Raw genomic sequence first — 12,552 nt, 5'->3', positions numbered from 1 at the left:
TTCGGGGTTTTAAACTAGACGCGGACTCCTACTTTTTCGTGATACTTTACATGGAGTGATGCCCCTAGAAGGACCTAAGGCCTGTGGCAGGGCTAGGCTGCTGCGGATGGGTTTGAGGGCGGGCTCTCTCTGCTCGTGATTGGTCCAATCACGGCTCGCCTTTCGTCAGACCGGCGGCCGATTGGTGGTTGCCATAGCTCCAGGCGTTCGCTTGACAAGATGGTGGCGGCCAGGCCTCCCGGGCAGTGCTTCCGAGTCCCCGCGCTTCCAGTCTTCTAAGGCGGGCGCAGCCTTGTTGTGCAGGCCCAGGCATGCGTTTGTTGCCGCCGGTCCCTTTGCTTTTGGGACTCCTCCTTCTGCAAGGCGTCTTGAGGCCGCTAAGGGGAGATCTGGGTGTGTAAGGCGGGGCAGGGGCCTGCAAGACGGGGATGAGGGAGAGGACGATTCTTGAGGCCAAATCTGGGACTGCCGCCAGAGCTGCGGAAGACACCGCAAAGAAAGCCATCACCCAGCGGTTCTGCAACTATTAACTCCTCCTTGTCCCTTTCTTCCCGCCTAGTTTTCATTCCTTCTGTCATCCGCATGTCCGGCCCTGTGGTCAGCGCGTCTCTGGTCGGAGGCACCGAGGATGTGACTGTGTCCCTGACCCAGCTGCGGGACGAGATGGGTAAAGAGCCTGTGGGGAGGGAGGAGGTTGGGCCAGCTTCAGGCCGCCCAAGAAGCCTGGCCAGGTGGCATCCTCTGAGTCCCTTGGAGCTGTCCCCTGCAAAGTCGGGATGGGGGCTGCTGTGGACCAGAGGACCAACAGACAGGATGAGTAAAAGAAAGCTTGAAATTACAAGTTAGCATTCACTGAGCTCTCCCATGTACTTAAATACATCACCTCATTTTCCTAATAAGAACAGTAATGCCTTTTAGTTCCTTTTAACAAATGAAGACACTGAAGTTCAGAGAGGTTGTCACAGGTCGAAAGTCACACAGCTTGCAAAGAGTCCAGTCCTAGGCTTGGAAAGGTGTTCCATCCTAGGAAATCTGACTCCAGAGTGCATACCTTGGTGGCTGGGCAATGCTCTGTTGCATTCTAATCTCTCCTGTAGGTTTATTGCCAGTTCCTACCTGTGGCGAGCTGAACAATGAGACAGGAGACTGGAGTTTGACTGTCACCCGGACTGTGGTAAGGCCAGAGGTGGAAACCTTCTCAGTAGCATTTATGGAGTCCTGCATCTGGTGCTCCTGCAGTGTTGCTTTTTTCTCTCTCTCTTTTTGACTGCGCCCAGCAGCTTATAGGGTCTTAGTTCCCTGAGCAGGGATTGATTGAACTTGGACCAAGGCGGTGAAAGCGCCGAGTCCTAACCACTGAACCTCCAGGGAACTTCCCCTGCAGTGTTCTTTTAATCAGACAAGATAGAACTTAGTGCTTGGAACCACCATGAAACTGTGGGCTATCTGATCCTGTAGGCACTCATTCAGCCCAGAGGTTCTTGGACGAGTTTCAAGAAGCTTGTGAGGGAATTCCCTGGTGGTCCCATGGTTAGAACAACATGCTGTCGCTGCCAAGGGCCCAGGTTCATTCCCAGGTTGGGGAACTAAGACCTCAAAAACTGCATGGCACAGGCCAAAAAAAAAAAAAAAAAAGCTGTGAACTCTCTAAAATTGTGTATAAAGTTATGTGTGTGTGCATTTTTTTCTGATGAGAGGCTTTCCAGCTTCTGTCAGATTATCAAATGAACCTGTGACTCAGAAGAGCTTCATGAATTGCTGGTCTCACCCAACTCTGGGCTTATGTGTAAGGACACTCAAGCCTGGAGAAATGAAATATTTTCCACTTAATAGATACTTCATAGAGTGCCTAGTATCTGCAAAACATCAACTCCGAACATAAAAGAGACAGACAGACTTTGCTTGCACCCTAGGAACCAGGGCCTGTTCCATGGACTTTTAGTTGTGTGTATTTAATCTTCTGCCAGTAGGATAATAAAGGTGCCAGACAAATATCTTTATCAGACCTGTGTTCAGCTTTCTCTAAACAGCCAAAGGGCTTTCCAGGTGGCTCAGTGGTAAAGAATCCACCTGCCAACGCAGGAGACCTGGGCTCAGTCCCTGGGTCGGGAAGATCCCCTAGAGAAGGAAATGGCAACCCACTCTAGTATTCTTGCCTGGAGAATCCCATGGACAGAGACTCCTGCCGGGCTACAGTCCATGGAGTCACAAAAGTTGGACACGACTTGGTGACCAAACAACAAGCAGCCACAACTTGTTTGCTTGTATATTCAGCTGAGGATTAGGAATCAGGGCCTGTGTACTGCTGTAGGTTTACAGGGTAAAATTGAGCAGAATGATGTCATTGGTCCAGTTTGCCTTTTGTAAAATGAATGGAGGCAGATTGAGCTTACTTAACCTTATGTGTTCTTATAGATGCCATTTGAGTCACCATATAAAGTACAGTGATATTTTCCTTTCAGAATTCTTTGGAAGTGACCGTGAGGTTGAAGAGGGATCTGCAGTCATGTTCCTCTAATGAGACAGATCCCTTCCTGGAGGCCCCGTGTATTGTCCAAACTCTTCTTGTTTCAGCCTTTCGTAATACATCCTGTTTAGCACATCTGCTCATTCATGTGGAAATTTATGCCAACTCCTCTCTGGGCCAAAATGCATCAGGCAAGTAAAGTCTCCGACTATCAAGATGTTCACTGCAGATGTTTGAATACGTGTGTGCCATGCAGTTTGTGTGCTTCGCTCGTGAGTCTGTCTTGCTTTCCTAAACTTATTTTTCTTTTGTTTAATTTTCTTATTTTAACAGTTTCCAGGGAATTCCCTGGTGGTCCAGTGATTTAGGGCTCCTCACTTTGAATTCAAGGGGCATGGGTTCGATCCCTGGTTGGAGAATTAAGATCCCATAAGCCACACAGCATGGCCAAAAAAGAAAATTATTAAGCCCAGGAGGGCTTAATAGTAACTGTACCACTCAGAGCAGCAACTTTTTTTTCTTTTAAAAAATATGCTTAAATATAGTTAGGTAATATTTCGGAATGTCCTTGTACAAATAGCCAAACTTAGGAAAATTAGAGTCTGTATATATTGGTAATTATGAGATGTCCACTCTGACCCCATGAAGGTATGAAAAATTTTGCACCCAGTCAGACAGAGATCAGAACAAGAAAAAAGATGGAAGGACAGCCAGGAGGTAAGTGGTATGCTTGGTAACAAGGAAGCTAGCCAACAGTGTGGGAGGCATATAGATAGATTCACAAATATCTATCTATATATCACATAGTAAAACCCTATTCTAAAGTGCCTTGCTTACGTCTCATGGATTTGATTATACTGAGGGTCAAACCCTTACCCTTGTGACATGGTCTCTTATTCGGACTTTCTTGTTCTTGATATCACCGACATACTAGGGTTCTACTATATTATAGCATAGAATATATAATAGTTGTTCTTTAGAAGCTTCAGTTATCCTGTTATTGAAGTTGACTGATACATAGAGTTTACACAAATAGTCACGTACATAGCTTTCCAACTGTTAGTCTCTGGATTCCGAATTAGGAGGCTAAAATGTAATATAACATATTCCTTTTCCAGCCAGTGTGAAAATTACTAATTTCCCCCACACTTGAACCAGAATCAGGATGTGAAAATTTGCATTCACAGTGTGATGGGACTTGAGGTTGAGTGTGTAGCTCAGTTAAATGAGATTTTGTGGTCAGATGGCTTCTAGATAAACTGAAATGTCACCATGGCTTCAGATTTTTTTTTTTTTAATTGTGGTATAGTTCCTTTACAAGATTGTACAACAGAGTGAATTAGCTGTGTGTATAGATACAACCCCCTGCTCTTGGGTCTCCCTTCCCACTCATCTAGTCGCCACAGAGCGCCGAGCTGAGCTCTCTGTGCTTTGTAGCAGGTTCCCACTAGCTAGCAGTTTTACACGTGGCAGTGGGCATACCCACTCCCAATTCCCCCACAGTCCACGTCCACACATTTGTTCCCTCGTCTTCATCTCTATTTCTGCCCTGAAAATAGGTTCATCTGTATCATTTTTCTAGATTCTACATACATGCGTTCATATACAATATTTGTTTTTCTCTTTATGACTTAGTTGACTCTGTATGACAGACTCTGTCCATCTGCATTACTGCAAATGACCCCATTTTGTTCTTTTCATGTCTGAGTAATATTTCATTGTCTGTATGTACCACGTCTTCTTTATTCATCTGTCAATGGACATTTAGGTCATGGCTTCAGGTTTATCTGTTGAAAGAGGTAATGGATTTGGAGGAGTAAATGCTAAAAATCAGTCTGTGTTATGAAAGGAGTTGGGCAGTGTATTGAAAAATCAGTGCATTGCATTTGTCTTAACTTGCAAATCTTAGTGACTTGATCATCTTCAAGATCAACTGTGACTCCTTCAGTTTGTATAACTAGGACCTTCTCTTCTATTTGGGTTTTTGTTGGAGGAGTAGATACAGGCCTCAGTAGATATAGCCCATCTCAGGGACACCTTGATGTGGAATACTGGTAATGGTGATTTGTAATACAACTCAGCTTTCTTTGAGTGTCTAAAATGTGGCCATGTCTCATCAGTGTTTCACAGCTGAACTTCTCTGTTGTTTGTACTTTTCAGAAAATGTGACTGTCATTCCTAACCAGGTGTATCAGCCCCTTGGTCCTTGCCCTTGCAATTTGACAGCGGAGGCCTGTGACATTCGCTGCTGCTGTGACCAGGTATGGTCTTTCTGGTTATTGGGTGCAAAACTGTGGTACCTGATAGCATGTGGAGGGCACCAGCAGGTCCCCATCAAGAGCATTTTAGTGCGTGGTCTTTCAAAAGCTGAGATTGTATGTCATGTTTTCCAATTGAGTGTTTTCTTATCTAGCCTTTTCAACCTAGTTTGTGGACAAAGGACTTTCCAGGTGACGGTAGTGGTAAAGAATCCACCTGCCGGTGCAGGAGATACAAGGGACACTGGTTCAATCCCTGGATCAGGAAGATCCCCTGGCATAGGAAGTGGCAACCCACTCCAGTATTCTTGCCTGGAAAATTCCATGGACAGAGGAGCCTGGTGGGCTACAGTCCATGGAGCTGCAGAGAGTTGGACATGACTGAGTGACTAAGCAGCAATTATGGACAAAAAAAATGTGTCTGTTTGAATAAAGTCCTGATTGTGATGATACTGAGAGGATGATTTTAATGTCTTACTTGGAAGCCTTTAAGAAAATATAAAAAGGAGAGAAAAATAGATGTTTTAAGTGATTTTTTTTTAGTAAATTTAACCATCGCAATAATCTAATCTGAGGATGTTTCCAGCACCCCCGAAAAGAAGCCATGTGTCCATTTGCAGTCACTCTCACTCATGCCCATCATCCCCAGACTGTTTTGTTTGTTTGTTTTCACTAGAAATTAAGTATATTTATTTATCTGGGTATAGTTGATTTGCAAATTATGTAAATTTCAGGTGTATAACATAGTTACAATTTTTAAACGTTATACTCCATTTATAGTTATTATTATAAAACATTGGCTGTATTCCTTGGGCTGTACAATAGTATATGCTTGTAGCTTATTTATTTTATACGTAGTCGTTTGTACCTCTTCATCCCCTACTCCTGTGTTGCCCCCTGCCCCACCCCTCTCGCCACTGGTGACCACTGGTTTGTTCTCTGTATCTGTGAGTCTGCTGCTTTTCTGTTATTTTCACTAGTTTGTTTTCCCAGGTCACTATTAATCTACTTTCTGTGTCTGTGGATTTGCCTCTTTTGGACATTGCATGTAAATGGAATCCTTCAGTCTGTAGGATTTGTGTCTGGCTTCTTCTTTTTTTTTAATATTTATTCCTCTGCGCCAGGTCTTGGTTGCCTCATGTGGGGTCTAGTTCCCTGACCAGGGATTGGCCCTCTGCACTGGGAGCCTGGAGTCTTGGCCACTGGACCAGCGAGGAAGTCCCTGTGTCCGGCGTCTTTTGCCCAGCATCATGCTTTCAAGGGTCACCTGCGTTGTGGCGTGTGTTAGTGTCCCATTCCTTTTTATGGCCGAATCATCTTCTGTTGTGTAGATATATCACAGAGCGCTTAACCATTTATCAAGTGAGGACGTTTAGATTGTTTTCACTTTTTGGCTACAATGAAGAATGCTTCTGTGATACAAGAATATAAACCTGTATACAAGTTTCTGTTTGGACGTGTGTTTCCATTTCTCTTGGTTATGTTACCTAGGCGTGGAATTGCTTTGTCACATGGTAACTGCATGTTTAACCTTTTAGGGAACTGTTTTTCTTCTTTTTGGGTGAGCCACATAGCTTGTAGGATCTTAATTCCCTGATTGGGGATTGAACCTGTGTCCTTGGCAATGAAAATGAGTCCTAACCCCTGGACTGCCAGGGAATTCCCTTGAGGAACTGTTTTCTCAAAGTAGCTACATCATTTCACATTCCCATCAGCAGTGTATAAGGGTTGTAATTTTCTATGATGTCACCAACAATGGCTATAATAATCTTGATTACAGCCTTCCTTGAGGGTGTGAAGTGGCATTTCATTGTTATTTTGATCCATATTTCTCTAGTGGCAAATGATGTTGACCATCTTTTTAAAGGCTTATTGAATGTTTATATGTCTTCTTTGAAGAAATGTCTGTTGAGACCCTTTGGCCAGCTTTTAATTAGGTTGTCTTTTTGTTGTTTAATTTTGTTGTTAAATTAAATTGTCTTTTTGTTTTAAAGTTCACTATGCACTCTGGATTCTAGTCCTTTATCAGATATATGGTATGCCAAAGACTTCTCCTACTTGTCTAGGAAGTCCATTTTCCTGTTGGTGTTCTTTGAAGCCCAAAAGTTTTAATTCGATAAAGTCCACTTTATCAATTTTTTTCTTCCAGTTTTCAGTTCAGTTCAGTTGCTCAGTTGTGTCTGACTCTTTGCGACCCCATGGACTACAGCACACCAGGCCTCCCTGTCCATCACCAACTTCTGGAGTTTGTTCAAACTCGTGTCCATTGAGTCGGTGATGCCACCCAACCATCTCATCCTCTGTTGTTCCCTTCTCCTGCCTTCAGTCTTTCCCAGCATCAGGGTCTTTTCAAATGAGTCGGTTCTTCACATCAGGTGGCCAAAGTATTAGGAGTTTCAACTTCATCATCAGTCCTTCCATTGACTGTTCAGGACTGATTTCCTTTAGGATGGACTGGTTGGATCTCCTTGCAGTCCAAGGGACTCTCAAATGTTCTGCAATACCACAGTTCAAAAGCATCAATTCTTTGGCGCTCAGCTTTCTTTATAATCCAACTCTCACATCCATACATGACTATTGGAAAAACCGCAGCTTTGACTAGATGGACCTTTGTTGGCAGTTTTATTGTGATATAATTGACGCAGTCACTGTACAAGTTTAAGGTTTAAAGTATGGTTATTTGACTTACATACATCATGAAGTGGTATCACAATAAGTTTGGTGAACATCTATCGTCTCATATAGACACAAAATTAAAGAAATAGATGGAGGAGGAATGGCAACCAACTCCAGTATTCTCGCCGGGAAAATCCCATAGACAGAGGACCCTGGCAGGCTACTGGCAGTCCATGGGGTCACAAAGAGTCAGGCATGACTGAGTGTCTGTACACACACACATGCATTCTGAAATCCAATACAGACCCATTTAGAGCTGTGTATATATGCCTGTCGGAGAAGGCAATGGCACCCCACTCCAGTACTCTTGCCTGGAAAATCCCACGGGCGGAGGAGCCTGGGGGGCTGCAGTCCATGAGGTCTCGAAGTCGGACATGACTGAGCGACTTCACTTTTACTTTTCCCTTTCATGCATTGGAGAAGGAAATGGCACCCCACTCCAGTACTCTTGCCTGGAAAATCCCATGGGCGGAGGAGCCTGGGGGGCTGCAGTCCATGGCACCGCAAAGAGTCAGGCATGGCTGAGCGTCTGTACACACGCACGTGCATTCTGGAATCCAATACAGACCCATTTAGAGCTGTGTATATGTGCCTATGTTGTAGGTGAGGAACTTTCATTCCTGTTATAGTTTACAGAGTGCATGGTTTACAATAGATTTCTAGAGTTTAAAAATATTTTAAAATCAATTTGGAGAGGATTTAGTTTTCTGAAAACTAAATGTATTTTTTCTCTCTTGACCTTGAACTACTTGAACTCTATGGTTTTCCAGTTCACTTACCATTTTGAGGAATGTGGCCTATACACACTGCTACATTTGAAAAGGATAACCAACAAGGACCTACTGTGTAGCACAGGGAACTCTGCTCAGTGTTATCTGACAGCCTGGATGGGAGGGGAGTCTGGAGGAGAATAGATACATATTTATGTATGGCTGAGTCCCTTTGCTGTCCACCTAAAACTATCACAGTGTTGTTAACCAGCTATACTCCAATATAAAATAAAACGTTTTTTTAAAAAAAGGACAAAAAGAAATAGAAAATTTTATTTGTGATGAGAACTCTTAGAATTTGCTCTCTTAGCAGCTTGCATATAGTCTACAGCAGTGTTAATTATATTGTCCTTGTAGATTACATCCTTAGTGTGTCCTTATAAGAGGAAATTTGTACCTTTTGACCTCTTTCATCTAATTCTCCCTCCCTTTTTTCCAGTTTTTGGTGCATACGTGTGTTCTCTACCTCTGTGCTTCTAGTTTTTCTTTGCAAATAGGTTCCTCTGGGTCTTTTTTCTAGATTCTACATATGTGCATTAATATATGATATTTATTTTTCTATTTCTGACTGACTTCACTCTGCGTAACAGGCTCTAGGTCCATCCAAATAAAGTGACTTCTTGATGATACCAGTCGGGTCGTGATATAACAAGAATGATTCAAGGATTCTTCTGGAATTGTCCTTAGATTTCTCTGGACTAGGAATTTGAACGCTGCTGCTGCTGAGTGGCTAAGTTGTGTCCGACTCTTTGCGACCCCATGGACTGTAGCCTGCCAGGCTCCTCTGTCCATGGGATTTCCCAGGCGAGAATACTGGCGTGAGTAGTGATGCCAGTTGAAAATTCTCCACTTGTGGTCTATTTCATATTACCTTTTCTTTTTCTCATCTTATTTGTAGGCATATCTTAGGTCCCCAGTTAAGATGTAAATGCTATGAAGGTCTGAAGTTCCTGACTTGGAGCCTCGTAGGGAGATGACTTGCTGTGACTTGCTGTGAGCGCAAACACTCTTAGCCTGGAGGCCAGCTATTTGTTTCCTGCTTCCTCTACTGCGTCCTGCTGGTCTCCACAGCAAGGGCATCATGCTGGCCAGGAGATCCTGACAGTGGGCAGAGGGGGGATTTAATCTTCTCTGAGCTCCTCTACGTCTTCTTTCCAGGAATGCTCATCAGATTTAACAGCACTGTTCAGGGAGTCCTGTTTCCCTGGTGTTTTCGGAGGAGATGTTAATCCTCCCTTTGATCAGCTCTGCTCCGTGCAGATGGCACATGGAGTCTCCGACTGGTTTCCATTCCTGTGTGTGCAGCTCGCCAACTCACCCTTCCTCGGGTACTTCTACCATGGTTCCATGTAAGTGTCTGAAGGGCACCCCAGGAGAGGGGTGTGCATCCAGGTGGCCCTGGAATATGGCCATGTCCTCCTCAGGACCTCTCCAGAGGCTCTATGCTTCAATCCCTCCATTCTAGATTCAATTCTAGGTTTCACATAGTAAGTTTATTTTGTGTTAAGTATTTGAAAGAGCTGGTTGTTGTTCAGTCGCTAAGTCATGTTCAACTCTTTGTGACCCCATGAACTGTAACATGCCAGGCTTCCCTGTCCTTTACTATCTCCCAGAGTTTGCTCAAACTCATGTCCATTGAGTTGATGATGCCATCCAGCCATCTCATCATCTGTTGCTCCCATCTCCTTCTGCCCTCAATCTTTCCCAGCATCAAGGTCTTTTCCAGTGAGTCGGCTTTTTGCCTCAGGTGGCCAAAGTACTGGAGCTTCAGCTTTAGCAGCAGTCCTTCCAATGAATATTCAGGGCTGGTTTCCTTTAGGATTGACTGGATTGATCTCCTTGCGGTCCAAGGGACTCTCAAGAGTCTTTTCTAGAACCACAGTTCTAAAGCATGAGTTCTTCTGTGCTTAGCCTCCTTTATGGACCAGCTCTCACATCCGTACATGACTACTGAAAAAACCATAGCTTCGACTATAAGGCCCTTTGTTGGCAAAGTCATGTCTCTAGGTTTGTCATATCTTTTCTTCCAAGGAGCAAGCGTCTTTTAATTTCATGGCTACCGTCACAATCCACAGTGATTTTGGAGCCCTCACTGAAAAGAAATTGATACCACAAATGGTTAATAGCGATTCTCTGGGTTGGGGGAAAGAGTGATGGGCTCATGGGGGACTTTAACTTTCTGTCTTTTACATTTCTGTCTTGTTGACATTCTAAAGCAACTTTGTTATTAGCGTTGAAGTAAAACTCATGGAACATAAATTAACCATTAACTACTTTAAAACGCACAGTTCAGTGGCATTTAGGGCAAATATGATTTTGATAATTTAAAAAGCAGAGAAAAAATTTAAAAGAATTGCTTTTATCATGTTAATGGTCGTTTCTCTTGTTGATTTGCAGTTCCTCTGGACATCAAGTTTCCTTTGACATGTACTTGCATACTGATCTAAAAGACTTTTCAGACTTTGGTTACAAACAAGGAGACCCCGTTATGACAGTAGATAAGGCGTATTTTACTATTCCGCAGGTAATCCTTTCAGTTTTAATATGCCAGAGGCTTTTTCTCACTTTCCCCTTCCTCTTACTAATTTAACTCGTGTTATTCTAAAAAAAATCTCTTCCTCAGCCATTTAAGGTCTCTGGACTGTGTTTTTTACTTTTGATAGTCACTCTTAAATCAATCTGTCTTTGCTAAATCTCAGAGTGAACTTACTAAATAAAACCAAAAGACTGTCTAGAAGTTTCCATGGAAATAACTGTCATTTCTCACTTGTATTAGTTTAACAGCCAATACTTTTAAAATTTTATTTATGTTTTATTGAAGTATATTTGGCTTATGGTGTTGTGTTAATTAAATATTAAATAGAATTTTGAAAAATATTCTAAGACTCGAGTTTTATGTGAAATCTTAACTTTATTAAGTTCAAAATTGTGAGGAAAAAGTATTTACGGGAAGAAGACATGGGAGGCTAAACTGTTTCTCTTTACTATCCATATGAATCCATTCTGACGGCTTTAACAAAAATGCATTTGTAATGAGGGAGAGAAAATGAAGTTGAGGGACCCTCTCTGGCAGTCTGGTGGTTAAGACTCTGTGCTTCCACTGCAGGGGACGCAGGTTCCCTCCCTGGCTGGGGGAACTGAGATCCTGTATGCTGCCTGGAATGGCCAAAAAGCGAAAAACAAAAGACAACAGAAAAGAAACTGAAGCCGAATGTAATCATGTTTCTGCAAAGTGAATGATGCAGAGCAGGGAATTTTCCTTAGAAACTGTGCTTACTGTTGCCCTGCAGCCAGTGGCTTCCAGAGTTTGATTAGCAAGTCAAGTAGATACTCTGCTCAAGTCAGTTAACTAGTGAATGCCCTAGCCTTTGTTGGAGCTAACCCAGCAGTAGAAGCAGGCTGCAGAAAGGATGCTTTTCCAAGACACTGATCTCTTTTTTTATGATCAGAAAGGAGGTCATAAATCTGTCTGCATTCTCCCCCCGGCCCTCAGGCGTCCCTGGCTGGGCAGTGCGTGCACAATGCTCCTGTGGCCTTCCTGCAAAATTTTGATGTTCAGTGTGTTACTAGCCTGGAGGAGTACCTAGAACGAGATGGAATTACCAGTGCAAAGATAAAGAATGGTGCTATGGGAGGTAAGTTACGTCCATTTGAGTATGGACCTTAGATGCCAATTAGATGCCAAGAATAGTGGTTTGTTTGATGGTGTTTGGGGAGTGGAGGGGAGCTGAGTAGTTGGCGTACAGGGCAGGCATAGGCACTGTGTTTGTTTGGCAAACTTTCATTTTCGTAGGTAGATGTGAACATGTAAGGTTCATGTACTCCTATGGAAGTTCATTTATGTATGTTTTTTCAGGCATAGTTACACCGAAAGTAATCTATGAGGAAGCAACTGACTTAGACAGATTCATCACCAATACAGGTATTTTAATGTTATGCTTTTATACCATTTCTATGGAAATATATATCATTTCTCACAACGAATATGTACAGTAAGTCCCTATATACGAACCTTCAAGTTTTGAACTTTGCAAGATGCAAACACGTGTTCCACCACCATCAGGCCTGAGTGAAATTTCATCTTGTCCTTCGTCTCCTATTGCTGACGATCCTATAGCTCTACCATCTCCCAGCTCCTCTCCCTCCTTGGCAGGCCCTGTATGCCAGCTCTGGTACTGCACTTTTCAAGGTCTTGTACTGAAGGATTAGAAATGTTTTCTTCATTTTTTGTGTTTGTTTTCAATGTATTATTTGTGTGAAAACTATTATTAACCTATCACAGTACAGAGCCGATTGCATCAGCTGGGTGCCTAGGCTAACCGTGTTGGACTTATGAACATGCCCTTGGAATGGAACTAGTTTGTATGCAGGAGACTTACTG

At 43.1% G+C, this 12,552-nt stretch overlaps 1 protein-coding gene across 1 annotated transcript in view; it reads left to right on the top strand.

Moving 5' to 3' along the window:
• The first annotated feature begins 201 nt into the window (after positions 1-201).
• Positions 202-12,552, top strand: part of TCTN2 (tectonic family member 2) — a 28,340-nt gene continuing 15,989 nt past the window's right edge. Inside the window, exons 1-9 of the mRNA XM_004017566.6 lie at positions 202-393; positions 560-667; positions 1,098-1,174; positions 2,463-2,658; positions 4,628-4,728; positions 9,330-9,520; positions 10,569-10,695; positions 11,665-11,806; positions 12,028-12,093. Of these exons, the coding sequence (XP_004017615.3) occupies positions 312-393; positions 560-667; positions 1,098-1,174; positions 2,463-2,658; positions 4,628-4,728; positions 9,330-9,520; positions 10,569-10,695; positions 11,665-11,806; positions 12,028-12,093 (1,090 nt within the window). The 5' untranslated portion in view covers positions 202-311. The remainder of the gene's footprint in view (positions 394-559; positions 668-1,097; positions 1,175-2,462; positions 2,659-4,627; positions 4,729-9,329; positions 9,521-10,568; positions 10,696-11,664; positions 11,807-12,027; positions 12,094-12,552) is intronic.

The sequence above is a fragment of the Ovis aries genome, chromosome 17 (assembly GCF_016772045.2).
Source record: "Ovis aries strain OAR_USU_Benz2616 breed Rambouillet chromosome 17, ARS-UI_Ramb_v3.0, whole genome shotgun sequence".
NCBI classification, from domain to species: Eukaryota; Metazoa; Chordata; class Mammalia; order Artiodactyla; family Bovidae; genus Ovis; species Ovis aries.
The sequence above is the reverse complement of the archived record's forward strand: the minus strand, read 5'-3'. Positions and strand labels throughout refer to the sequence as shown.